The 26,405-nt window shown below is 41.7% G+C and overlaps 2 protein-coding genes across 2 annotated transcripts in view; one reads left to right on the forward strand and one right to left on the reverse strand.

Moving 5' to 3' along the window:
* Positions 1-26,405, forward strand: part of LOC117484459 (polypeptide N-acetylgalactosaminyltransferase 18-like) — a 306,696-nt gene that overhangs the window by 82,940 nt on the left and 197,351 nt on the right.
* On the reverse strand, positions 12,672-14,659 carry LOC117484462 (zinc finger BED domain-containing protein 1-like). The gene is made up of 3 exons (XM_034132935.1): positions 14,115-14,659; positions 13,175-13,794; positions 12,672-12,999 (listed from the first exon to the last, which is right to left on the reverse strand). Exons 1-2 carry the CDS (start codon positions 14,584-14,586, stop codon positions 13,529-13,531), a joined length of 738 nt encoding a protein of 245 aa, XP_033988826.1. The 5' UTR covers positions 14,587-14,659; the 3' UTR covers positions 12,672-12,999; positions 13,175-13,528.

Below are 26,405 nucleotides of genomic sequence, written 5' to 3' on the forward strand. Positions count from 1 at the left end.
TCAAAGTTGACGCATTATCACTAAAATGTGCAAAATCATTTTAAATCAACCAAATAACAAAACAGTGTTATAGCATAGTCACTGATACAGGAATTTTTTTTTTGCTATGTAGGGCTGTCCCCAAATAGTATGCTAATGGTGAGTCGGCTAAAAAACTCTTATTCAACTAACTTTCCATTAGTCTATTAGTCGAAGGGGAAAAAAAGAAAGCAGCAGCAGTGAGTCAGGCAGCAGTCTAGGGGGGGGTGGCATTGGGATATTTTTTTTTTAAATCCTCTGGAGCAGAGAGAGGAACTGTGGATTATTGTTAATAGGCACCAAGTACTTTTCCCACAATAGTTCATGAGAACGCAGTTCATGAGAACTCTTTTAGTTCTGATGAACTAAAGCAGATCGCGTTCACACCAAAATGAGTTCCTGGGGGTGGATTAGGCAAATGAAGCCGCTGACGTCACTTCTTCTGCTTTGGGTTTACTGGCAGGCCGCAAACAACTTCACGGCGAGTACAGTAGGTGGCGGTATGCACCTTAAAGTTGCAATCCGCCAAAAAACCGAGAGAAAAAGAAGAAGAAAAACCTCTGCCGCGCCCACCTGCTGTATATGAGGCGTCTGTTTACCTTCCGACCTCAGACATGAGCTTCGTCTGCGTTATTTAAGCAAACACAAATACAGATCGTCGACCAGTCAAATGCAATAGCCATGCTGATTCGGAAGCGAAGGCGGTTAAGAAGGATTGACAAAAGGATTGGACGACGACATGCACGCGCTACGCTACGTGTGAAATGAATAAACTGTGCCAGGTGTGTCGTATGCACACTAAATAGGCTCAGCAGTTAACACACCTTTATTATATATCCTCCTGAGAGCAACTGCATCCGTCTGCCATGAACCCTACAGAAACCTACGTGTTAGTTGTGGCCCATAGTGGCCTCCATTTGTGTCGTGTAAAATGGGGGAAATCAAAAGTTAGCAAATCCTCATGTTCATAAAAACATTTAGTTTTAGGTCAAATAATCATTACACTGCTCTGAAACTCACTACGCTAACTCCTAAGATGTTCCCTTACTATAATTAATTAAAAAATATTGAACTCACAACACTGGTAATAACAAACTTAACCATTTCTCTTTCTATAAATAAATAGTGCTTGTGTTGGACGCCATTTTGAAATACAATGAAATTATCTTTTTGAAAGCCACAATAAATAAAGCTTCGCCAGTTTATAACCGATGAAACATGATGGTATCAGAATAATCACTTACATGTGATGTATAGGATGCTACACAGGTCACTGTAAAGATGAAGTGTCAGAGGAGAAATAAGCAAGCTTAGTTACATGAAATGTAATGAAAAATGTAAGATACAGGCTCTGTTTAATCGCCATGTAGGTTCTCTTTTATTGCACACTCAAGACAATATCAATAACAGCATCACGCTGTCCCAGGTATGTCGTATGCATGTAAATAGAAGTTAACATTTGCAATATAAAATAAAGTGTCAGTAGTATCAAAACATATATATATATATATATAATAACAATAGGTAGGCTCAGCAGCAGACACACCTTAGTGCAAAGTGAAGTGTCAGTATTAATAACAGTGGCATATATATAATCACAATAATACAAAATGAACTGTCCCAGGTGTAGGCAATTTGGGGTGAAGTGTCTTGCTCCCCTGATCCGAACACCAACGCAGCAGATCACTGCACCACACACCTTCCAACAAGTCATTGTACAGTTTATCAACAACGACAAGTTTTTCTTAATTTTTTTATTGAAGGCCTGTTGGATTTAATCAGCTCGCTTAGCACTGCCAGAAGCCCAGCCTGAAAGGTATTTTGTTGCTCCACCTGGCGCGCCGACACCTCCACCTGGCGCGCCGCCGAGTCAGCATAGCGCGGCATCACCATGAGCAGCTGGTCGTCCGATTCCTGGGCCTTGTGTGAATGCAGCAGCCGTTCGTCGTGCATCTCCTTGGCATGCAGGTCCTCATTCTCCTTGCTGACCATGGCACGGCGGTCCTCCTTCGCCATGATGGTGTCAAGGAAGCTGTCATCGCGTGCCCGCTTTCCTAAGGAGAAATAAGCAAGATACAAGACCAGTTTAATCGCCTAGTAGGTTGTCAACAGAGACAACATTGGACATGGGGCAGGCAGGGACAGTGTACACAATGCAGGTGTAAAGTAGAAGATAAGATAGGATCAAATAATATCAAATAAAAAATAAATAAATATCAAAGTGCCCTTATTTATTGTTTTGTGCTTAATGTATGCTTGAACTTTGTTTTATAGGGATTAGTGGACATCAGTTAGATGCGTAACCTTCTTTCAAGGCCAGAGTAGTTACAGTGTAAGTGGATTGACATCTAACATAACATGGCTGAGTACAATTATAACAATCAATACAAAAAAGGAAAAATAAATTGAATTTCAATTACATTTTTACTTAAATGTGCAAAAATATTAGAACATCAGTCTTTGTGGCATGCAGGTAACCAACTGTTTAAGCTTTTACCATTAACATGTAGAATGAATGTTGCAAATTACACATGAAATTATAGCAACTACCATAATTTGTTTACCTCCCTATTCATTCCAGTACAGCTAGCATGCTAATTGCTAACGTTATATTATCGTTTTATCCCGGAGGGGAAAGCTAACTAGTTTCCAATCCAGAGAGAAACACCTCGCCTGAAACACACGATTAGTGCCATGAGTTAGTGAAGCAATTACAGAACATTGCACACTTATTCACAAGTCAAAACGTTTTTATAGCGGCCGAGAATAGCTAGCGAGCTAGCTAGATGTTATTAGCTAGCTCGGTTCCGGCCTGCTAACAGTGTTACCCAATTCAACCTAGCATTGCTAACTCGATCTACCGAACAAATAAAAGTACATCTGAGACCAGTATTGTGCAGATTAAAACAATGCATTGCATGTAGTTTATTTTACCTTCCAGGCGTGACTGCGCTGTGGACGGTTTTCCAGGTCTGCTAACTTTACTGAACCACGGACATTGCCTTCAGTAGAAGCTTCTGGATCGCGTCCTCCGAGTAAATCGCCAGAAGCACCGATACATCCTCATCACTCCACCGCTCCGATGATTTATTTAGTGTTGCTATAATAACTGCTTTCACAAAAGTAATCTCATCGGGTGCGCTGCCCGAAGCGAGCAAATACAATGGCCGCTGAAAAAATTCAGAGTCAAACGGGCGTGGTTTGCATTCCGCACAGCCAATCAGACGTATGAGCTCTTGAGCAGGGACTGAAAACGGTGTAAAAATGGTTCTGATGAACTAATTTAGTTCCTGGGGCTTTTTGTGTGAACGCAAATATATCATAGTTCTGATGAACTATTGTGGGAAAAGTACTCCGGTGTGAACGCGCTAATTGATTAATGCATCAGTGTTTCTTAGGGTCAAAAACACTAAACTCACAACTTAAAATGAGAGCGTTTAGTTTTTTTAATAAAAGAGCACATGTGCAATGTGAAAAGGGACAGTAGATATAGATTAGTTGCAATTTGGTGCTATATATATATATATATATTAAAAAAAAATTATTTATTTTTATTGTTTTATTGTTTTATTGTTTTGTCTTGGAGGGGCGCAGCGCCCCTCCAAGACAATGGGAGGGGAAACACTGATAGACCTATACTATATATTAATTCTGACCCTCAGAAAACGATAAATTCAAGCTTTAATTTCATGATGACGGTGTTATGTGCGGAGGGATTTTTGCAGCAGATTTTTGCAGCAGATTTGTCATATTGGTAGTTTTTATTGGTTTGTTATATTTACATTCCAAATATAAACGGTACTGTTTTTTTTACTTATCGTTTGTCTAGTTATTGTTGGTGTTACAACTCTAACTAAACAGATGATAAGTAAAGTTATGTTACTGTGTGAGAGAGTAAATTAACTAAATGCTCCGTGTGTGTCCTCGCTGCTTGTTCGGACACACGTTAACAATCCTTACAATGATTCTACTGTTTATACCGCTGTGTCCGTGTGACTCATGCTCTTTCTACGTTTAAAATGTAACTTATATTCCAAAGGTTCATTATTGTTTATATTTTATATTTTATGTGAAGCACAGCGTACCATGTGTCAGCCTTTGAAACTGAAACCATTTCGGGATAAAGAATAAATAAATAATATTAATAATCTTAATTTATCCTAAACTTGCCAAGTTTTGTCGAATAATCTCCAGCATTGACGACTATTGGTCGACTAGAAAAGTCGAGGGCAGCCCTCGTGCTGTGTTCAAATCTCTTTCCTGTCTGCAGCCCCTGAGAGTTGTGTGTTTAAAGGCTAAATGTGATGTTTGCAACTCTACGTACATGTTTGGATCCCAGAGTCGTTCCTGTTTGAGGAGCACTTATGTTGCTTTATAGGTGAGTTTCTCAGGTTTTCTGGAGGTTTTCGAGGCGGCTGAGAGGCACTTTGTAAACACCCCATGTCAAGCAGAGTAAAACAAACACTCAGAAACCACTCAGCAGCCGAGGCCAACCCCAAGGTTGTGTCATAGGGATGACATGTCGATTTTCATTTACACCAAATATGAATGATGGCCCGAGCTGCCCTTCCTTCAAATAAAGTCAAGAAGCGAAGACACAATGATTTATTGCTCTGTCCCTGACTCTCAGAGCTAAACCAACACTGGAAAACTGTTGCATACAGTGTACAGTGTACACACACACACACACACACACACACACACACACACACACACACACACACACACACACACAGGCTCGCAGGCACACACAGCTGTTCAAATAGAGTCCCCAGATGTGCACACAGACATCCTCATGGAGAAATATAAATACTCACCCAACATGTGATGCTATCAGTTAGCACACCCCACCTGTCTTTAGTGATCTATCAGCAAATACATCAATCGCCTTCTGTAGACAAACTTAAAGTCGTTTAAACTGTGTATTAGATGAAGCCCCTAACACACACACACACCACACACACACACACACACACACACACACACACACACACACACACACACACACACACACACACACACACACAACAAATACACAAATACACAAAGGAGAGAGACACAATTGCTTCTTCACATAAAAGACTAGCTCGGTGTAATGATCTAAATTATTGTTGCTGTAGAAAATGTAGCCTCTGTGTCCCTGTTTTGTTGCACAAACCACTCGTTTCCTGCTAAGATCCTAACATTTATCTCACCTTTCACCCTACGGTTATTATTTAGAATGAATAAGACCACATGTATCACCATCAATTGTGCAGCATGTAGCTTTATTTAGTTTTCAGCAGTGTGTGTGTGGTTGTTGGTGTTAGAAGGCTTGCTTTAAAATGCATCTGGAGACACTTCAGTCGCCATTTACAGCTGGTTTACTGTAAATGCAACCTATATCAGGACTTCTAGGATTTCCACCATAAAGCAGGGAGAAATGTATTGTCAATGCATTATATGGTAAACAATCAGATTTCAAAATTGTTCTGCAAAGCGTCATTGCCCTCGTCTGGGATGGAAAACAGGAGATTGTATGCATGTCGATGCAACTTGATATGTTTTTGGTGATATGATTTTTGCCTTTCACAAATTAAATGCTTTCATATCTTGTAAAACCATTTTTGTTTTAAAAAGATGTCTAATAAGTATTTTGCACCCTTGCGTGAACCTGAGCATCGAGTTTCAATCGCTGCTATGCCTTTACTGTGTGTGGAGTTTCCTCTGGTTACACACTTGTTTAAGTATTGTTGCATTATTGCATTATTGCATTGTTGCATTATCCTCTCTTTTGCTATTTGTTGTCACAGCAGCTGTAGTGTTTTTAAGAGTTGCAGGGTCACTCTGTAACCCGGTGAGAACTATGAGCTGGCCCTGGGCGAAATGGAACAAATCTAATCTGCCAATTTGCGTCTTGACTAGTCAAATTAGTTTGTCACATTGATGTCAAAGTTTTGTTCAAACAATTCTGGCTCATTCATTTGAAACATTGTCTGTAATGGCCTATTACATCAATAAATGATTGGTATAAAGCAGAAGCCTCCACAGTATCGTATTCATGGTTATTTAATAAACAGAACTGACAAACTAACAAGAGCATATTTCCCATAAACCCGACTGCTTCAAAGAAAGAAATTGTGCTCTCTTCTTTGACACTCTGTTTTGAAAAGAATAGTGTGGAAGCAATCTGTCAATTAAAGCTAAGAGATGTGTGCAGTGTTGTCTCAAATCTCAAATGTAGTTTAAAACACATTTTTTAATCACCATCAGCCATTCATCTATTATGCTTCTTTCTATTTCTGTAATCACACCCCCCTCCGTACACCTCAGGGGATTGTGGGTCGCCATCTGTCCGGGCCAGGTTGTCCTGTGAGGGGCCGCTCCTCCTCCTTCAGGCCCCTCTGGAGAAGGGGCCAACAAGGTTAATTAGCCATAATAGTTACCTCCAGTCCAGTAACACTGAGCCTCTGCTGCTGTGGAGGGAATCGCTTAAGAAATGTACGCTGAGTTGCACTCAGCTGTCTCACTGTGTGAAGCCTCCTCTTTACGTACAAAGCTTATCAATAACTGCAATGTTGAATTTTATTAAATGTATTATGTCAACAGATTTCACATAACTGTTTTAGGTTAGTTGAAAGCAATAATATTAGGTTTAAATACAAAATATTAGGTTCAACTTAATATTATTGCTTTCAGCCAACCTAATACAGTTATGTGAAATCAATACATTTAATTAAAGTCAACGTTTCAGTTTTTTCAGTGTGCATATTTTGCCATTGGTTATTATTTCTATTATACTCTTTATTTGTTTAGACTATGTTTAATTGTAATTGGTTACCAATTGTCATCTGGGTGTGGTATATTGGTATTTAGCTCACCTGTTGCACGCCGGTTTTGTGGATGACAAGAGGTTGAATTGCTGACATTTTCTGTTGACTGTGAGTCCGGACTCAAGGACATGGTTTTGTTTCTTTATTAAACATAATTGATCTGTGACTACAATATGGCATTGTGGAACGTGTTACAACGATGATGTCAACAACAATCCTGTGGGGGCCTTCAGGGAAGCAGCATGACGAGAGCCAGGCAGGACCGCAGAGACAGGCCCAGCCACGACCCGAAGTCCACGACTTAATCCAGAACTCAGGATAGAGGATCCAGGGCACAGGACCACAGCAAGAGGATCAGCCTTGACTCCGGATCCCGGCGTCGATATAGACACAAAGCAAGAACATTTGGGGGAGGCTGGGTTAATGAGAATACACAGACACAGACAGACAGAAGGAAGAACAAGCACTCCCTTAGGATAGGTTGAGGGAAAAGGGTAGCAAGTAAGAGAGTAAGAAACAGAGGTGGAGAGGCACACGCAGGGAACAAAGGCCCCACTGGAGCCTTAGTTGGAAATTGGTGAGAGATAGGGAGGTACGCTGTGTCTACGAATCGTAACACTCCCCGGCCTGCCTAAGCCACTCTGCAAACCTGTTTCCCTCTAATAAAACCTGGAGAGGTTAGAGAGGGAAAAGGTTTTGGATAAAGAGAGGATAGAAAGAATCAATTACAGAAGTAGAGAGTATGAGAAGTAGAGAGAGAGGAAGAGCTGGGAGAAAGAAGCTTTATGTTGACACCGAGCTGGCAGAGAGGGAAGAAAGAAAGGTGAGAGCGTGGAGCGAGAGGCAGCCGAGTTCACAGAGACGCTGAGAGGACAGCGTTTGTCTTGAAGGCTTTACTGCTGATTGATAGAATGGGAGCTTGTCTGGTGTCATGTCAAGGAGGAGGGGGGGGGGGGGGGGTCAGACAGATGTTTACATCTCTGCTGTCAACATCTGTCTGTGCGCTGGACGGCTGTCAGCGTATCTTTTGGATTCTGTTTGTCAGGAATGGCACCGTAGGAGGTGATTGGAATTGAGGATGCTCAGAGAAACTCTTTCCACATTTCTGAAGGGCTGCTGTTATATCTCTACAGAAGAGCCTCTGCAGAAAAGGGCAATGTCAGTCCAGAGGGCAGGAGCCCTGCTACGCTCTTTGGGGGACATTCTTGCAAGAACTGGTTAAAGTGTTGTACTTCTAAGTTTTTAATCATCATTTGCAAAAGAGGCACACAGCAAATGTCTCTCCAGTCGTGTGCAACTACTGAAACTGAAGAGATGTCTTTTATACAGTTACTATGAATACATGCTTAGTCATGAGATAGCTGACCCATGACCTTGTCAAAGTACAATAGACCCATGATCAGATCACTGGTCACCCACTGTGTGGTTTCATGGCACCTTGTGACTGGTCATCTACCAGAGGGATGATATCTCAACTACATTCATCTATTATCTTTGACATGTAAGGCTTACAGAGTATTATTATTTATACAACATCATTGCATTCAATTCCTTGAAAAGACAATTGTCTTCTTCATTGTGTGCAGATTTACTGCTGACAGTTATGGAGGAGTGGCTCACCTCTCAGCTGCCTTCACAGGACACGTGATTTGCTTGGGCTCAGAGCATTGAGGAGAAAAACAGCTAGCTACGATTTGTGTAAATAAAGGTGCATACCCTGCTAGCTAGCACCGCTCCACATACAGTATAGCTTGTTTTTAGTTGGAATAATTTGAACTTTGAGCACAGCGCTTAGCGCAGTGGTTCCCAAAATGTGTGGAGCTATTACAGTGGGGGCACGGCAAGGCAAATGAATGAGGCATGCTGATAGGTCAGGGTCATGGGGGGCCAAGGGAAACCAGAGGCCGGCTGGCTTCCCTTGGCTCCTGACCAATCAAATCACCTCAACGGCGTTCTGACAACAACACGGTAAAAGTAACAACATTAGCAAGTGCAGTTATGGAGAGTGGAGATTTGGAGTTTGAAAAAAAATCCCTTTTATTCAATGACATGACAACTTAAAATTAAATGTTATGAAAGCCAACTTCCAGACTACTAGAGCTTCGTACAGAGAGGAAAAACGGACTGACTTTGAATGACGAAAATGGTGTCTGCACGGAGCGGCTAGCTGGTAGTGCAAAACTTCAGCAGCTAGTTTGCTAGCTAAATATCTGTTGACCCTAATGTTGTGGAGGACCCAGAGGCTGGTGGGATATTCTACGACATGAGTATTGACCATTCACCACTATGTAGGACAGGAGAATGGCATTCCTCTACAGTCTCATACTGTAGCTGCAACCCCGATTTGAAAAGATCAAATAATCAAAGATTATAATCAAAACGTATAATATATATTATTCTGAAATGGGCTGCAGAATGAATACTGGTGCTTTTGGTACTTTAACTATATTTTGATGCCAGTACCTTTGTGGTTTTTCTTGAGTAGCATTTTGAATGCAGGACTTTTACTTGTAACAGAGTATTTCTACACTCTGGTACAAAAATCATCTTCCACCTCTGAACCAATATTTATACTCATAATGTATTTCAAAGCAGTCACAAAAAGGGTATAATAGTTTATAAAATAGTCAATGGATGTGCAGCATACTGAGGATGTTTCTCTGCCAGACGCTGACGAGTGGCAGCAGAGGAGATGCGTGTTGAGTGATGCTGATGAACTCATGACAGAGTGTCAGCGTAATCCTAAATATGATCATGGACAAATGAGTTCATCTCTTCTGACAGAGTGATGCCGACCCATTTCTCTTCTCTGAGGACGCATTAGTCACATCAGGTAAACAAGACTCCCTTTGTGGATGTAATGGCGCGTTTCCACTACAGCGCGCAGCCCGGTTTAAGAGGGCTGTGACGTCAGCGGCCCGTTTGTGGTTGCGTTTCCACTTGGCCTAGTACCGGCCGGCTGGTCCTAATTCTCAGTTTTTCTGGCCTCATAAAATCGTGGGGCCAGGGCCAAAGACAACCGGGCTGTGTTTGTGACGTCAACGCTCTCGGCTGCTGATTGGTCGGAGAGAATCGTCACAATCTGCGCGAGAGATAATCCATTTTTACAAACAGCATTTTTTGTTAACGGAGGAGCTACAACAATGGCAAAGAAAAGCACACCATGGTCGGTCGAGGAAGTGACGACGTTCCATTATATTGCAGATGATAAGGTCCAGCGGGTGCCTCGACGGGACAACTCGCAATATCAAAGTCTTTCAGGAGGTCTCTACACAGACACTGGACTCTCCAACGGCGTTACTGAGTCTGCATGGTACGTTTTTGCTAACGCTGTGTTATTTGCTTGAAAGCTTGTGTCCCTGCTTTGTGTCCCTATCTGTTCTAAAAGCTCACTTCTAACAAATAAGTCTATTTTATCCTTACATTTATGTTCGACAACCCCGATGGAGCCCCGAAGGCTAGCTAGGCAGATAGCATTAGCGAGAGCTATTGTTTGCTAACACCATATGTGCCATTGTTTACGTTCAGTTTGTCTTTTCTATAGTTGTTGTTGCTATTTATAGTATTGTGCTGCAGTAGTTTGTGGAATTTACAAGTCATGTTTCTGTTCTAGATGATTACATTGGGACTAGCGAGGAGGAACAGTTCCGTACAACGTCCTCTGCATCAACAGCACAAACCGAGGAGGAGACGATCTGGCCCTGCAGGAACGGCAACTGGCCCAGCAGAATCAATGCCATGTCTTATCTTATTGCTTGTTGATAAATAATTGCACCCACCAGCGATCGCACAGAAAGATGGCATCATCTAGGCGTCCCTCTGCAGTCAGAAATATCATAAACACCATCGTCCACAAAGCACTGTACAGGGGTTTATGGATTTAAGAGAATACTTATCACAGTGAAACCTTTATCATCTGTTGCAATTAAAGCAAATAAGAGAATAAATACTTGGTTAAATAATACATTTTAACTCTTTAGCAGGACAACTCTGCATACTGTTTGAAATTGAGTTTGCTAGCTTGAGGTCCTCCTCTAAAACATAACATTACATAATGGTATTAAGAATACATGATAAATACATGTAGAAAAATTACTCAATTGTAATACCCTCGTTGTGCTAGACTCAACACATTGCTTATATATTTCAAAGAGAAGAGAACAAAAGAAAACACCTATACAAAGAGAGCGGTGCACAGCGCTTAATATTTACTTGCACTATATTTCTGTTGATCTGGGTTATTGTGTTGCACTGTTGGAGGAGCCTGTGACCTAAGATGTTCATTGTCATAACTACACTAGCTATGTTCGTATGACAAAATAAAAACCTTGAACCTTGAGGCTGTGTCTTTCAGACAAACCATCATAATCATATTATTTTATGCTGTGGATACTTTAGCCTCCATCCATGTTAACAATTTTTTACACTTGCATTATGAATATAGTTCTGTTGTGTTTTACACTTTTGTATTTATGTTTATAGTTTGCTTTGATATTTGCTTAATTATTAGATTATTATTATGGGGGCAGTACTGGTGCTTGAAATTCAAATATTTACTAAATAGTCAATTCTGATAACATTTTTTTGGTTTAAATAATTTGACAAACACATGTATGTGAAAAAGAAAAGATGTATTTATGTTCAATACAATACAATGAATATTTAGGTATTACACGTAGGTTTTCCTCAGGCATCCTGAAGTTCTCCACCCACTGAGTGTGTGAAAGATGGAACAATCACATTCCACCACTCGGTAGCTCGGTCGGTAACTTCTGAAATACACAAACAAAAGCATACATATTTTAATACGTAAAAGTGGTAGCTACAATTAATTAAATACTTGAAATACATTGGTCGTATAGGGAGAGTGAGCCTAAACACATTGCTAGTTAGCGAACGTTAGCTTACCAAGTAGCATTGTAGTTAGTAGTGATTCGAGTCGTCCTGTAGTCTCTGCGGCGTAGGAGGACTGCCCGAACTCTCGCGTCAGCTCTTCTATACCTCGTCTTGCTATACGTCGCCTCTTTCGAAACAACTCTTGTCTATTTCTTGTGATAATAAACCACACAGCAAAAAACAAGCAAACGATCGCTTTCACATCTCCATTGTTGTGTCGCATTGAAGATGACGTCACGGCAGTTTTAAGCAGCGTCGCTCCGCCTACACTGTTACTATAGATACTGACCCGGTTCCTAAACTGTAATGGAAACGCGCCACAAAGTGAGCTGGTCCTAACGAGGCCGGGCGCGGCCAAAGGAGGCCGAGCGGGGCCGAGCGAGGCTGTGTAGTGGAAACGCGGCATAAGTTAGAAATGAACACTCCAGTTTCACAAACAAAGCAGAGCCTCTCAGGTCGGACGTCACTGAGAGATGCTTCAGCCATGTTGCTTGGAAACTAAACAGAAACAGAGTCTGCCTCACCAAACTCTGTTGCCTTCACTGTAGGGCTGTGCGATTATGGCAAAAATCATAATCACGATTATTTGGGTCAATAATTGATATCACGATTATTTTGACGATTATTCATTGACCATTTATTAAACTTTAAAACAAATAATATTTTACCAATAAACAAGGTCAACACATAATGGAGCGCACTTCCAAAACCATACTAAACATATATTAATATGATAAATAAAAATAAATTAGACCAAAATAAATTAAATCAAATATGTTGTAGTGCACTTTCACAACCTACTGACAACTCCTTAACATATAGCCAACATGGCCACCATGGCAAATGCTGCTCATGTCATCTCTTAAAGATTTTTTGCAAGAAAAACCAGCCTGTTTACATGGTCTGGTTTCAGAGATGAGCGCAGGCAGGTGACAATATTGCCACCTGTACTGAAGACCCTCTCTGAAGAGGAACTTGTGGCTGGGATGCACAGATACTTCCTTGCCAGGATGGAGAGCCGTGGGTAGAACTTCCGGGATTCCCTCCACCACTTTAGTGGGTCCTCCTCAGCATCCACTGGCACTGCCTGGAGGTAGGACTGTAGCTCAAGAGCTATGGCCTTGTCCTTTTCCAGAGCAGGTTCTACAGCTTGGTCTACGGTGGCCTTGAAGAAGCTCCCCAGTCCCTTCTTCTTTTTCTTCTTTGGTGCAGCAGCAGCAGCATCCTCCGTGTCATCTGCAGGCACCGCTGCCGTCTCAAGAGGGGCGTTCTCCTTGGAGTATTATAAAGAAAATAAGAATGACATGTTTAATCAGACTAAATGGTTATGAGTATTAACATTTATACCTAGAATTACATTATAACACTTTGACAACACATTCATTCACTTAATTGTATTTACTGTCAAATCTGACATTTTAATTTTTTATTATTATTATTATTATTACCATGAGTGTCATCACCCTCCTCATCTCAGTTGTCAGGCTGGCTTCAATGGATCCTCGATTGTCCTCACTGACATATTTGAGCTTGAACCTCGGGTCCAGGGCAGAGGCCATGTCAAGCAGCTCTTGTGTCGCTGCGTCATCATATTTATCATTGAGATAGTCTAGTATCTTCTTTTTTATGCTTTTTGTGAGGTCTGTGTCATCCTCCTGCACTGCCAGCAATGAGTTGTTGAGGAGGTGCAGGGTTGGTTTAAAAAAAGACACACTTACATACTTCTCTCCAGAAAGTGCGTCTGTGAATTCCACCAGAGGGCTAAGCGACTTATTGATTGCCTCCAGTACATCAACGTCCTGTCACGTGAGGGAGAGATGTCTGGTTTTTCGGTCGCTGGAAAGGACCTGGGCAATGGCCTTCTGCTGCTCGAGGACCCTGTCGATCATGGCCTGCCTAGATCCCCATCTGGTTGGACATTCTGTCTTTAGGGAGTGTTCAGGCAGATTCAGCTGCTGCTGTGCCACTGCAAGTTCCCTCTTCTTTTTCCAACTGTAGGAGAAGCTGCTGACCAGCTTCTTGCAAAGCCCCATTGCACGGCCGATCCTGGGATCCTTCATTGCATTCTCTAAGATTACAACAAATACATATTATTTAGTATCACGATGATAATCATGATCTTCATCAAAGCATAATTTGGTGTGTTGTGTGTGTGTGTGTGTGTGAGAGAGAGAGAGAGAGAGAGAGAGAGAGGGAAAGAGAGAGAGAAAAAAAAGAGAGAGATGACAGAGTAGCTCACACATAACATAATAATAATAATATGTAATTAATATTATCATATTAAGAGAGAGATCATCAATGTTAATGACTTACTATTGCTATTATTGTTGTTGTTGCTGTTGTTAAAATGACATATTACATACAACAGGAGGAAGGAATCCTGCTCACCTATGGCCAAGTGGAGTCTATGCCCGAAGCACTGGAGCCTCATCCATCCATTGACCTCAGCCGCCAGCTTTATATTTGCGGCATTGTCCGTAGTCATACAGACGAGTTGATCCTCTTTTAACCCCCAAGCAGCCATCGCTTCCCTCAGTCCATGGGCGATGTTTTGCCCCGTGTGGTCTTCAGGGAAAAATGCGGTTTGGAGACACTTTGTCTTCAAATTGAAATCGGCATCGATATAATGAACTGTGAGGCTCATGTATGGCTCCATGGTGCGGCTAGACCATAGGTCCGTTGTGGTGGCAAAGTAGTCAGCTGAAGCCACATCTCTCTCAACTTCCCCACGGCATTTGTCAAATAGCGCAGGCAGCGCAGACCTGCTGAAATAATACCGAGACGGCATCGCGTAACGCTTGTCCAACGTGTTGACAAGTTGCTTAAAGCCCTGGTTGCTAACAGTGCTAACTGGGCACATATCTTTAGCGATGTGAAATGTAATGGCACCTGTAATATCTCTGTGTCTCTGCGAGCTCGTCGCGTAGGCCGTTGCTCTGTACAATGCGTCCTGAATCGATGACTGTGATGATGTGGTGGATGAAGTCGAGCGGGCATCTTTTTGGTCTGCTTTTTGTTGTATTATTGCCCCGTCGTATTGCACTTAGTGGTTGTATTTCAGATGATTAAAGAGATTGGTTGTGTTAGCGTGTGGTGCCAACACAACCTGGTAACAAATCCTGCACTGTACTTTGTTTTGCTCCACGTCGGACTCCTGAAAGCCAAAGTACTTCCAAATAGTGGAAATAGTTTTACCCTTCTTTTTAACGAGTTGCTGCTCTTGTTCTGACATCTTCGCTCGCGCTGAACACTCACACATGTCACTCCCACGTGGCCGAGTGGGCTTTTAGGGAGGGGCGAAAGCGCACCCAGCAAAATAATCGTATTTTGTCAATTATGCTGTTTTCATAATCGTCGCAAGCCATAATCGTAATCGCGATTAAAATACGATTAATTGCACAGCCCTACTTCACTGTATCTATGTTGGAGGATGATCAATAATGAAAACTGACTGATACTCCTCTGTGGTCATGGGCATTCTTCTCAACAAAATTCTGCAAATGTTGTGAGATGATTACAGTAACTTCAACTGTCAACAATTATCACATTGTCAAAGAAAATGAGATACATTTGTATCGATCCCTTCAAAATAAGTCAATCTGAAAGCTCCTACCTTAAATACACTGCAGCGTATGGTGCTGATTTGATTACATTACATTTGGCTGACTCTTTTTTCAAAAGCAACTTACAATTAGTGCAATAAACCAAAACTATACAAACTCAGAACAACAAGAAACATGCCGATATATTCTCTTCACTCTTCATTCTCGTCAAAACACATTTTAATAATAATAATCATAATTCTTATTATTAAACCCTTTCATAAACCCAAGGACGCTTACATTTTATAATATCTGACAGCACATCTTTAAACCCTGGCTCCCCTGGACTGAAAACAGTTTGGACCTGATCCCTAGAGCCTCAAGGCTTTTTTTCTTTTTACTTTATTTAATGCATTTTAAGTAATATTTGCTGAAAGTGCTTGACTAGCTCTTTCCCCTCCTCACACTGGGCATTATGTATTTACTTGCAACATAACTAATTTAGTATTCAAACGTAATCCAGACCAATATACAAAAATATGACACATGAATAGTTTATCATATTATATTTACGTATTTTTCCCACAGAATAATGTTATATTTATTGTAGGATAAGTAATGTTTAAAACATTGAGGAAATTACACACAAATGTTAACCAAAAATAAAAATAGTACTTTTTGGAACATTTTAAATATAGTCATAGTTATGATTTGAAGAGATTTAATAAAAAATTGTACCCTAACATCATATTATCATAATGCTGTTTTTATATAGAAAGGTGGGATTATTTAGTAAGAGAAAATGCACTGAGGATCGGAACATGTTGAACAGTCGATATACAGTCTGTTCTCTCAGCTTCTTGAAGGATTTGTTCCTGTTTGCGAGAGCAAGTTTTTTTACCAGTTTCATTTCATGTGAATGTGAACAGCTAACAGACTGGTGAAAGCCAGAGCTTTTATAGGTCAGCAGGGATTACATCTGTCCTCTGCTTCATCCTCCCTGCTTCACCCCGTACTCACTTATCCTCCCTCGCGTCTCATCTGGCTTTTTTTATTTCATTGCATTTCCTTTCCTTGTCTCTCTCTGCTCCTGTGTCCCCATGCACTTTTGGTTTGCTGCCATGTTTATGCCACTGGTAGGTCACAGCTGACAGATGTCTGGAGGGCGGGGGCCAGGCTATAAGACACGGGGCAGAATGAGACAGGACAGGACCCCTCTATCAGGACTCGTATTTATCCTTTATGTTTCACAGAGAGCACTGCATTCAAACAAAGCCCTGCAATTCCTTGCTTTTAGTGGCGTGACATTTTGAATTTCTTCATGCTCTTCACTTCAGCAGAGCACTTGTCACACTCTGGGAAGGTGAAGCACCCTCAGAACAACGTGTTCTCTGCTCAGCTTTTAGAAAATATCATCTTTGATCCACTCAAGAGCCGCTCTGTCAATAGAAAAATATCACATTTCACAAAAAGAAGTTTTCCTCAGTTTTCTGAGTTTATTAGATTTGCTCCTTTGAAAAACTCCTCAGTCAGCTCAATAACATTCAGATTGGGTGGGGGGCAGCCAGGCTTGGGGTTTAACGGATTACATGTAAAGGGATTACGTAATCAGGATACAAAAAAAAAGTAATTTACAGTTACATTGAGAAAATACTTAATCAGATTACTGTTCAAACAATTTAAAACAGGGATTTCTTGCAGGATTGCAATGCATCAAAAATATTTGAAATGTACTATAGGGAGATGTTCTGCCTGAAGTTTATTTTTGTTTTTATTAATCCTTGTACGGTATTCAGGTCTGTGGGACCCGTTTTCATTATTTAGCTAAAGAAAAATGATATGATAAATTATTCTTTCAAACCCACACTCAATGGCCTTGGCTCATTTTCTGTGAAGAACATATATCAGAACACATTTTCAATGACCACCCACTGTACCCCCCCCCCCCCCCCCCCCACACACACATTTACATTACATACAGGGTGTTCGGGTCACTTGACCCGGGGCTAACAAAAGTGTGGAAATTGTAGTGTGTGTGTGTGTGTGTGTGTGTGTGTGTGTGTGTGTGTGTGTGTGTGTGTGTGTGTGTGTGTGTGTGTGTGTGTGTGTGTGTGTGTGTGTGTGTGTGTGTGTGTGTGTGTGTGTGTGTGTGTGTGACTTTTGTGTTTCTGCCCCTGCCATTCCCGCACAAGGCTGCAACATTGTTGATAAAGTCAAGCACCGACACCTGTCTGCTCTCACATTCCCGCATTATCTTTTGCGGGAACCAATCTTTATTTTTTCCCACTCTATCCAAGCTGCAAATTTGGGGCAAGACGCAATAAATAAAGCTTTGCCAGTTTGGGTCCTTATCACAGCTGATCAAGATGGCCAAAAGATTCTCTGCTCAGAGGGCCTTGCAAATGATTCTGGAACCATTTGATGATGATGTAGAGGAAGAGGAAGAGGCTTCAGAATGTGAGGATCACCTTTCTGAGAATTCTGAGTCTGACACTGACTTTGAAGAAGAGGATGAGATTGAGCATCAGCTAGTTGAAAAGAAAGACGAGCCACAGGACCAGCCGGTCAGCGGGCAAAAAAACGAGTAGCACTTTAATTCATTAATGTGATCTAACAAATGTAAAATATTAACCATCTATGCAGTTTATATTGCTTGTAATTGAGATGAAGTAAACATCTGTTGAGTATTTTAACATCAAATAGTTTGATTGTGTTGAATTGAAGCCCAAAAAGGCAGCGGGTCCACCAGACCCACGAATACTGGCTGAGTAACAAAAATATGAACACCACACAAGGGTTAAGGCTACTTTCATTAATCTCTTTTTAAATATGTATGTTTTAATGCAGTAGGTGGACACCTGATTTATTAAACAAAGACACTGTTTGCTTTTAATTCATATATTAAACTAAAACACATTTTGTTAGTGCTACTATTCTGTAGGTCTAGGCCAGTGGTTCTCAACTGGTCAGGCCTCGGGACCCACTTTTTACTTGGTCAATACATCGCGACCCAACATTTTGAAGCACTCAAATCTATTCAACAAAAAATCGTGCTGTAATATATATATATATACGCTTTTGAGCATACAATATTAATAAAATAAATTGAAGTACAGTGCATATATCCCTTATATCCCTTCACAGAACTAAAGTATGCTTTTAAAAAAGGTTTAATGAGATGATGGAATCAAAGCTGAACTATATAAAAAGGCACACATGCTGAAACCCAACCCCAGCAGGGGGGTCTGGGGGGATTCTCCCCCAGAAGATTTTTAGAAATACTAACATAAACTACGCATTCTGGTACACTCTGAGAAGAAAATCGGGCCTTCAAAATAAAAGTTTGACTTTTCCCCCCCAAAAAAAAAAAAAAAAAAAAAATCCAATTTTTTTTTTCCAACTTTTTTTTCTTCACTCACACATCCGCGACCCACTCGAAACGGGTCCGCGACCCACTTTTGGGTCGCGACCCACCAGTTGAGAACCACTGGTCTAGGCTACATTTTCTATCTTGAATATCTTGGTTTCTTCAATCAAAAGTAATGGAATGCTGTCAGGTAACATTGCTTCTATTGTGATACTCAGATTAGGTTACTGATTACAGATAACTAATTATGTTAACTGATTACATTTTCAAAGTAACCTGATGTCACGATTTATGGGCCGATAAGTCATGCTTGCATTTATAATAGAGTAACTGTGTGACTGTCCAACCTGCTGTAGCCAAGACCACATCCAGTGTTTTATAAATAACATGTTAGCCTAATGATTCTGGGTTTCTAGTCATTTTGATCAGAGATGGGAAGTAACGAAATACATTTACTCAAGTACTGTACTTAAGTACAATTTTGAGGTACTTGTACTTTACTTGAGTATTTCCATTTTATGCTACTTTGTACTTCTTCTCGACTACAGTTCAGAGGTAAATGGTGTACTTTTCCTCCACTGCATGTATTTAATACCTTTAGTTACTTCACAGATGTGGATGAATGATGTGAAATCTAATCAAGTGTTAAATCAGACTTTAGTTCCACCTGGAGTAAATTCACAAGCTACCCTGCAGTATACAAAGTCATTCAAACTAGCTGCACCTTTACCAGCTACTTAGCTACTTAGCGACTTACAATAAGTGCATTCGACCAAGAAGATACAAACTTGAGGAAAAAATATAAGTACATCAGGTTTCATAGAGCCAAACCATTTTAAGTGCTACTCAACAGGCTTTAGATAAGCCAGTCCTTTGTTAGTATATAAGTGCTTTGTTAGTATATAAGTGCTTAGTTAGTATATGAGTGCTTAGTTCGTATATAAGTGCTTTTAATTTAGTTTTATTCTTTTGTTTTTTGTTTTTCATTTTATTGCTCGAAGTGGAGTCAAAAGAGATGAGTTTTCAGTCTGCGCCGGAAGATGTGTAAGCTTTCTGCTGTCCTGATGTCAATGGGGAGCTCATTCCACCATTTTGGAGCCAGGATAGCAAACCGACGTGTTTTTGCTGATGGGAACTTGGGTCCCCCTCGCAGTGCGGGTGCAGCGAGCCGTTTGGCTGATGCGGAGTGCACGTGCTGGGGTGTATGGTTTAACCATGTCCTGGATGTAGGAAGGGCCAGATCCATTCGCAGCATGGTACGCAAGTGCCAGTGTCTTGAAGTGGATTCTAGCAGTTACTGGAAGCCAGTGAAGGGAGCAGAGGAGCGGTGTGGTGTGGGAACATTTTGGAAGGTTGAAGACCAGACGAGCTGCTGCATTCTGGATGAGCTGCAGAGGTCGGATGGCACATGCAGGTAGACCAGCCAGGAGGGAGTTGCAGTAGTCTAGGCTTGAGATGACGAGAGCCTGGACCAGAAGTTGCATCGCTTTCTGGGTCAGGAGGGGACGTATCCTCCTGATGTTGTAAAGCGTGTATCTGCAGCAGCGTGTTGTAGCAGCGATGTTTGCAGTGAAGGACAGGTTGTTATCTAGGGTCACACCCAGATTCCTTGCAGTCTGAGTCGGGGAAACAACAGAGGGGCCGATGTTGATTGTTAGGTCAAGAGTGGGACAATCTTTTCCCGGAAGGAAAAGCAGTTCAGTCTTGTCAAGGTTGAGCTTGAGGTGGTGAGCAGACATCCACTGAGAGATGTCAGCTAGACAAGCAGAGATGCGTGCGACGACCTGGGTCTCTGAACGGGGAAAGGACAGAATTAATTGGGTGTCGTCAGCGTAGCAATGGTATGAAAAACCATGCGGGCTAATGACAGATCCGAGCGAGTTTGTGTACAGAGAGAAGAGGAGGGGACCGAGGACAGAGCCCTGAGGGACCCCTGTAGATGATTGACAAGGGTCGGACTCGGACCCTCTCCAAGTTACCCTGTAGGTGTAGTCTTTGAGGTATGAGGTGAGGAGGGAAAGTGCAGAGCCTGAAACTCCAAGTTCTTGGAGAGTGCGAAGGAGGATCTGATGGTTCACCGTGTCGAATGCAGCAGACAGGTCCAAAAGGATGATGACAGAGGAGAGGGAGGCTGCTTTAGCAGTGTGCAGTTCCTCAGAGACAGCAAGGAGGGCAGTTTCTGTGGAGTGACCTGCCTTGAAACCAGACTGGTGCGGATCCAGAAGGTTGTTCTGATGGAGATAACAGGAGAGTTGTTTAAAGACAGCCCGTTCAAGTGTTTTAGACAGGAATGGGAGGAGAGAGACAGGCCTGTAGTTTATAACATCAGACGGGTTGAGAGTGGGTTTCTTTAGGAGAGGGTTTACTCTTGCCTCCTTGAGACTGTTTGGAAAGTCACCAGAAGTTAGAGAAGTGTTGATGAAATGGGTGAGAAACGGTAGAATATCAGGAGCGATAGTCTGAAGGAGGTTTGAGGGGATAGGGTCCAGAGGACAAGTGGTAGGACGGGCAGAGGTAATGAGGGTAAGAACCTCACTTGGAGAGAGAGGGGAAAAGGAGGTTAGTGTGTGGGTGAAAGGTGGGTCAGGTGACCCAGCGGTGAGTAAAGGTGAGTCAGAAAAAGAAGAGCGAATATCATCAACCTTTTTTTCAAAGTAGTTAACAAAGTCGCTTGGAAGAAGGGAGGAGGGGGAAGGGGCTCTGGGGGGGTCGAGGAGGGTGGAGAAGATAGAGAATAGTTTTTGGGGATTGGAATAGGAAGATTGGATCTTATCTTGAAAGAAAGTGCTTGTTGGCTGAGAGATCGAAGAAGAGAAAGAGGAGAGGAGAGCTTGATAGGTTAGGAGGTTGTCATGGTGTTTGGATTTCCACCATATCCGCTCAGCTGCCCGAAGGATGGTTCTATTAGCACGCAGTGCGTCATTTAGCCAGGGAGCAGGAGGGGAATGACGAGCCTGCCGAGATGTGAGAGGACAGAGAGAGTCCAGAGAGGATGAAAGAGCTTTATGAGTTGGTGGGGATAGAGACAGTGAGAAAGCAAAGGCGGTTAAAAGAGATGTTAGTTCAGATATCTTCCCTGTCTGGAGGTTGAAGTCTCCGAGAAGTACAGCGGGAGGGCCAGTTTCAGGGATGTGTGAGAGGAGATTATCTAATTCCTCCAAGAAGTCCCCCAAGGCGCCTGGTGGACGGTTAGAGAACAACAATGGTTAATTGTATAGGATGGGTTACTGTGACGGCATGGAATTCAAAGGTGGAAGGAGTGAAGTTAGGTAGCTTGAAGAGGGAAAAGCTCCGTTTGGGAGAGAGCAGGAGACCAGTGCCACCTCCTCTGCCAGTGGGTCTGGGTGTATGGGAGAAGGAATATGCTGTGGAGAGAGCTGCTGGGGTGGATGTGTTGGATGGTGTAATCCAGGTCTCAGTGAGAGCAAGGAAATCCAGAGACTGCAGGGAAGCCTAGCCAGAGATGAAGTCAGCCTTAGGAACAGCTGACTGGCAGTTCCACAGGCCACCTGAAACTAGATGTTGGATCTCAGTGGAGCATGTGGAATAGATGAGAGCAGGCCGGTTATAACGGTTAGGAGATACACGGGGCCAGTAAAAATTGCGAGAGGACACATGAACAGGAATGGAGAATATACACATGTCTTAGCGGGGACAAAAAACACCAGAGATACTTGGTATAACATATATATTATTCTGAAATGGACCAATCTGCACAATGACTACTTTTACTTTTGCTACTTTAACTATATTTTGATGATAATACTTTTGTACTTTTACTTGAGTAACATTTTGAATGCAGGACTTTTACTAGTAACAGAGTGTTCCTACACCCTATAGTATATAGTAGTACTGCAATCAAGTATAAAATGTGAGTACTTCTCCCACCCACCAAGCATTCCTCCATCCCTCGGCCCCTCTCAGCTGCAGTTGGGGGGGGGGGGGGGAGGGGCTCATAATCCAGAGCCAGCCTGGATCTGTTCCCCAGCCCCAATCTGTCCCTCCATGCACAACACCAGCAGCTACCCACATGAGCACTAGCCTAGTTAAAGTGTGATATGTTACATTTCATTTCATTTAGCTGGTGCTCTCATCTCAAGCGACTCACAGAGCGCATACAGAGTAGAATCTGGAGGACTGTTCTCAATTTCTGGGTGTATTTCTAGTAACCCAAGTGGTGCAGTTTGGACCTGCGACACGTTTAATATGAGTAATAATTAAATAGAGAATAGTAAAGCAATGGTTGCCCCCGTCTTGCAGCAGCATAGCAAAGTGACGCCCATGTAGACAGCCATGATCCACCTGAGCCACAGCCCACCCCTATGTAACTTTGTATGTAATGCATGAACTCACTGTATAAAACAGTCAATATAATTCGTTTTTCAGTTGTTTTAAAATTGCATTTAGTGGGTATTATAACACTCTTATATGGTTGTAGTAATAGTGTAACATGGGTATAATAAGGGTTTAATACAGGTGTTATAATGGTGCAACATGGCCGTAAAACTGATTAATATTGGTCTAATACGGGTATATTCATGTGTAATAGGGGTGTATTAATGTGTAATATGGGTGTAATAACACTGTAATACGGGTGTATAGTAGAAAATAGCAATCGATTCATTTTCCAATACATTTATATGTGATTGCCCATTTAAGGGTTAACATTCATTTAATCGTTTATTTGGCAGGGACAATGCACAGTAATGAACACTTAAAACATTAAAAATGTGTCAAGCGTAACAGTGCCAGATTTAGCTTTGAGCTAATTTCCATCCGCAGTCCCTGTCGGAAGTGTGTTTACATTGTTGAGTGTCGTATTGGACACGAACACAGGTCTCGAAACCTTTGTGCTATCTTTATTACTCCAATAGTTCTGTTTGTCAAATACATGTCGGAGGTGTGTTTACATTGAGTTCAGTTTTCAGCCTGCTGCATCACAAACAGATAGTTAAGGTTCTGTCTGAGCGTGGGCTTCAGAGGCCGCGGGCAAAAAGCTTCAGTGTTTGACATGATGCAGGTGAGAACAAACACACAACCAAATGCATCCTCTGGCAGAGATAGAAAATGAGTGAGTGATAAAGTAAAAATGAAACAGGATTTAAAAAAGCAAGAATAAGCTATAAACATATCAATATATACCTTTCCCTTATTGGAGTGAATCATTGCACCTATGCATTTAACTAGAAAAAAAACATAGTAACATAAATGTTCAAATTGCGCGTTTTATGAATGGAGATTGGAAGCTAACATGTAGCTGCTCGGTCCACACTCACAACAACGTCCTACAGACAGAATTAAAGCAGTGACTGTATTCGCCATGCCAGAGACAGTCTGTGTTTTGTTCATGTATAACTTTTATCCAGTTTCTGAACAGATATGAGGAGCTGTGTGCTCTGTGTGCTAACAGCTAATGGCTGCTGTTTTGGTTTTCTGATTCAAAGCCAGTGACGGCAGGCTGAGATCCTCAGCGCTGATTGGCTTACACGGCCCCCTTCAATCGCGTCAATCTCCCTGCGTCATTTGCGCCGCTGGAGCGAATTTGCGTCTTTACAATGAGTTGACATGTAATCGCGACGCGCCCAAAAATCGCATCGCATCCGATGTGAACGCACCATACTGTAAGACTTAGAAGGCTTTTTTTGTGAAAGGTATCCTGGGGATATTGATATATAATTATGATGATATAACAGGACCAATGACAAATTGAAACAGTTAAAACATTTGGAGTTCCAAGAATGTACATTATATGGAATTTCTATGTGAGTAATTGTGGTAGGGTAAAGGTAAGTTAACCTTTGACGTGAGCATGGTCTTTATCATTCCCTTCCATAATCTAACATTTGAATTACCCATTTTATATGAACATTTAGAGTATAATACAGGGCTATTATTAGCTGCTAAATGGTCCTCAATGATTACTGGTTGTTAACTTTGTCTTGTGATGTTCAGACTGAGCAGTTAGCATGCAGTCAGTCATCATATCTCTATTTGAACTGCCTGCTGCGGCTGTAACATTTTTGATCAAAGTAAAGTTTGTGGATCAGAAAATATATATAATTAGCTAAAATAAGACTAAATGCTCAACAAAACAATGAAAAAACTGAAGAATGGCGGTGATTCATATTTTTACTAATAAAAAAACATATTGATTAATACAGCATTACAGCTGGTTCACATAATCAGTTCTTCACAAATTAAGTCTTCTTGTTCCCATCAATTATTCAACTTCCAGAATACTCCCATCACCAGCAAGCATCCCCTGACCTCTGTGTCTATAAATAGACAATATTACATTAGCTATAAACATGGGAAGTGATCCCTGGTTCTTCTTCTTGACGCATTTCCAGATGTTACACACTGACAAAACTGAAACGCTGACTTTAATTAAATATATTATGTCAACAGATTTCACATAACAGTATTAGATCAGGTGAAAGCAATAATATTAACTTTAAATACAAATATCAGGTTAATCTTAACATTATCGCTTTCAACTAACCTGATACAGTTATGTGAAATTTGTTGACATTTAATTAAAGTCAGCGTTTGAGTTTTTCAGTGCAGGCTATAATAATTTCTGGTGACGGGGGTGAACCAGGTTGTAGCTCCTGTAGATACACTCCGTCCTCCTGTAGATACACTCCGTCCTGTGATAGGCTGATCATCAATGCAGCAGCAGCTGTCAGCACCGCTTTGAGAGGGTACACTGTTTGAGTCTACGGATGTGGAAGGTCTCAACGTCCCCTGCCTCATTTCCTATCACAGAGCCTGTAATGCCCCCCCCCAAACACACATGCTTCTTTACTGCGCATCACTTGCTATGAGTTGTCTTAATTAATTCAGGGAGATGTGGGGGGGCGTCATGAGACATTTTGAGAAATCTGTCTCTGAGGTTTCTGCTTTCACACCTGATCCTGATCTGCAGTGATGTGGAAAACTGACACATGTGCCATTGATAGACTAATGGAAATATAATATAACCCTGTACTGTTCCTGTCATGCTACCTCAGATCGTCATCAGTAACACATCTCTGAAACATCTCTGTGAAACTAGCTGCCGCACAGGAATGAAACACTACATAAAATCAAATCAACAGCTCCATATCTTTCCAAACACAACGCCCGTATTACTCTGGAGAATCTTCATTATACGCAGACTAAATGTATCCTTCACAACTCAAAACATGGGCAGTAAAACCAAGAGCCAAATGTGACACAATATGTGTCCTCTTTCTAACTGGTATAAGTCCGACTTTTAATAAATTGATTATCAGTCACTTTTAAGACTTCTGACACATATTCATGAGCTGAGGTCAAAAGCTGTCCCAGCCTGTCCCATTTCTAAATAAACCAACCCTTCCCGACTGAGACCCCCCGTCCCCAGAGACGAGCGGGAAATGTGTCCAATAACCAGAAATTAATAATATATGAATCCCGCTGGATGTGTGAGAAGGCTGCTTATGTAGTCGTAGTGTTTGTGTGTGTGTGTGTGTGTGTGTGTGTGTGTGTGTGTGTGTGTGTGTGTGTGTGTGTGTGTGTGTGTGTGTGTGTGTGTGTGTGTGTGTGTGTGTGTGAGCAGTGTGTATTGACTGTCTAGTCAGATCCTCTCTCTCATGCTATCTTTACTACTGAGGTCATCGGTGTGTGTCCCCGGGTCAGCACATTATCTAAATGATGTAATATGACCCTCTCTGTCTCTGTGCAGCGGAGCAGGGACACTAAGCACTCCTCCATGGATACTGAATACTTATTAGTACTTCTCATTGG

Source organism: Trematomus bernacchii, unplaced genomic scaffold (assembly GCF_902827165.1).
Source record: "Trematomus bernacchii unplaced genomic scaffold, fTreBer1.1, whole genome shotgun sequence".
Classification (NCBI taxonomy): Eukaryota; Metazoa; Chordata; class Actinopteri; order Perciformes; family Nototheniidae; genus Trematomus; species Trematomus bernacchii.

Excerpts from the sequence above, each read along its gene's own strand:
- LOC117484462 (XM_034132935.1), bottom strand. The coding sequence starts at position 14,586 with ATGTGCCCAGTTAGCACTGTTAGCAACCAGGGCTTTAAGCAACTTGTC. Across the intron at positions 13,795-14,114 it reads TAGACTCCACTTGGCCATAG|AGAATGCAATGAAGGATCCC; the intron begins GTGAGCAGGATT and ends TTGTAATCTTAG.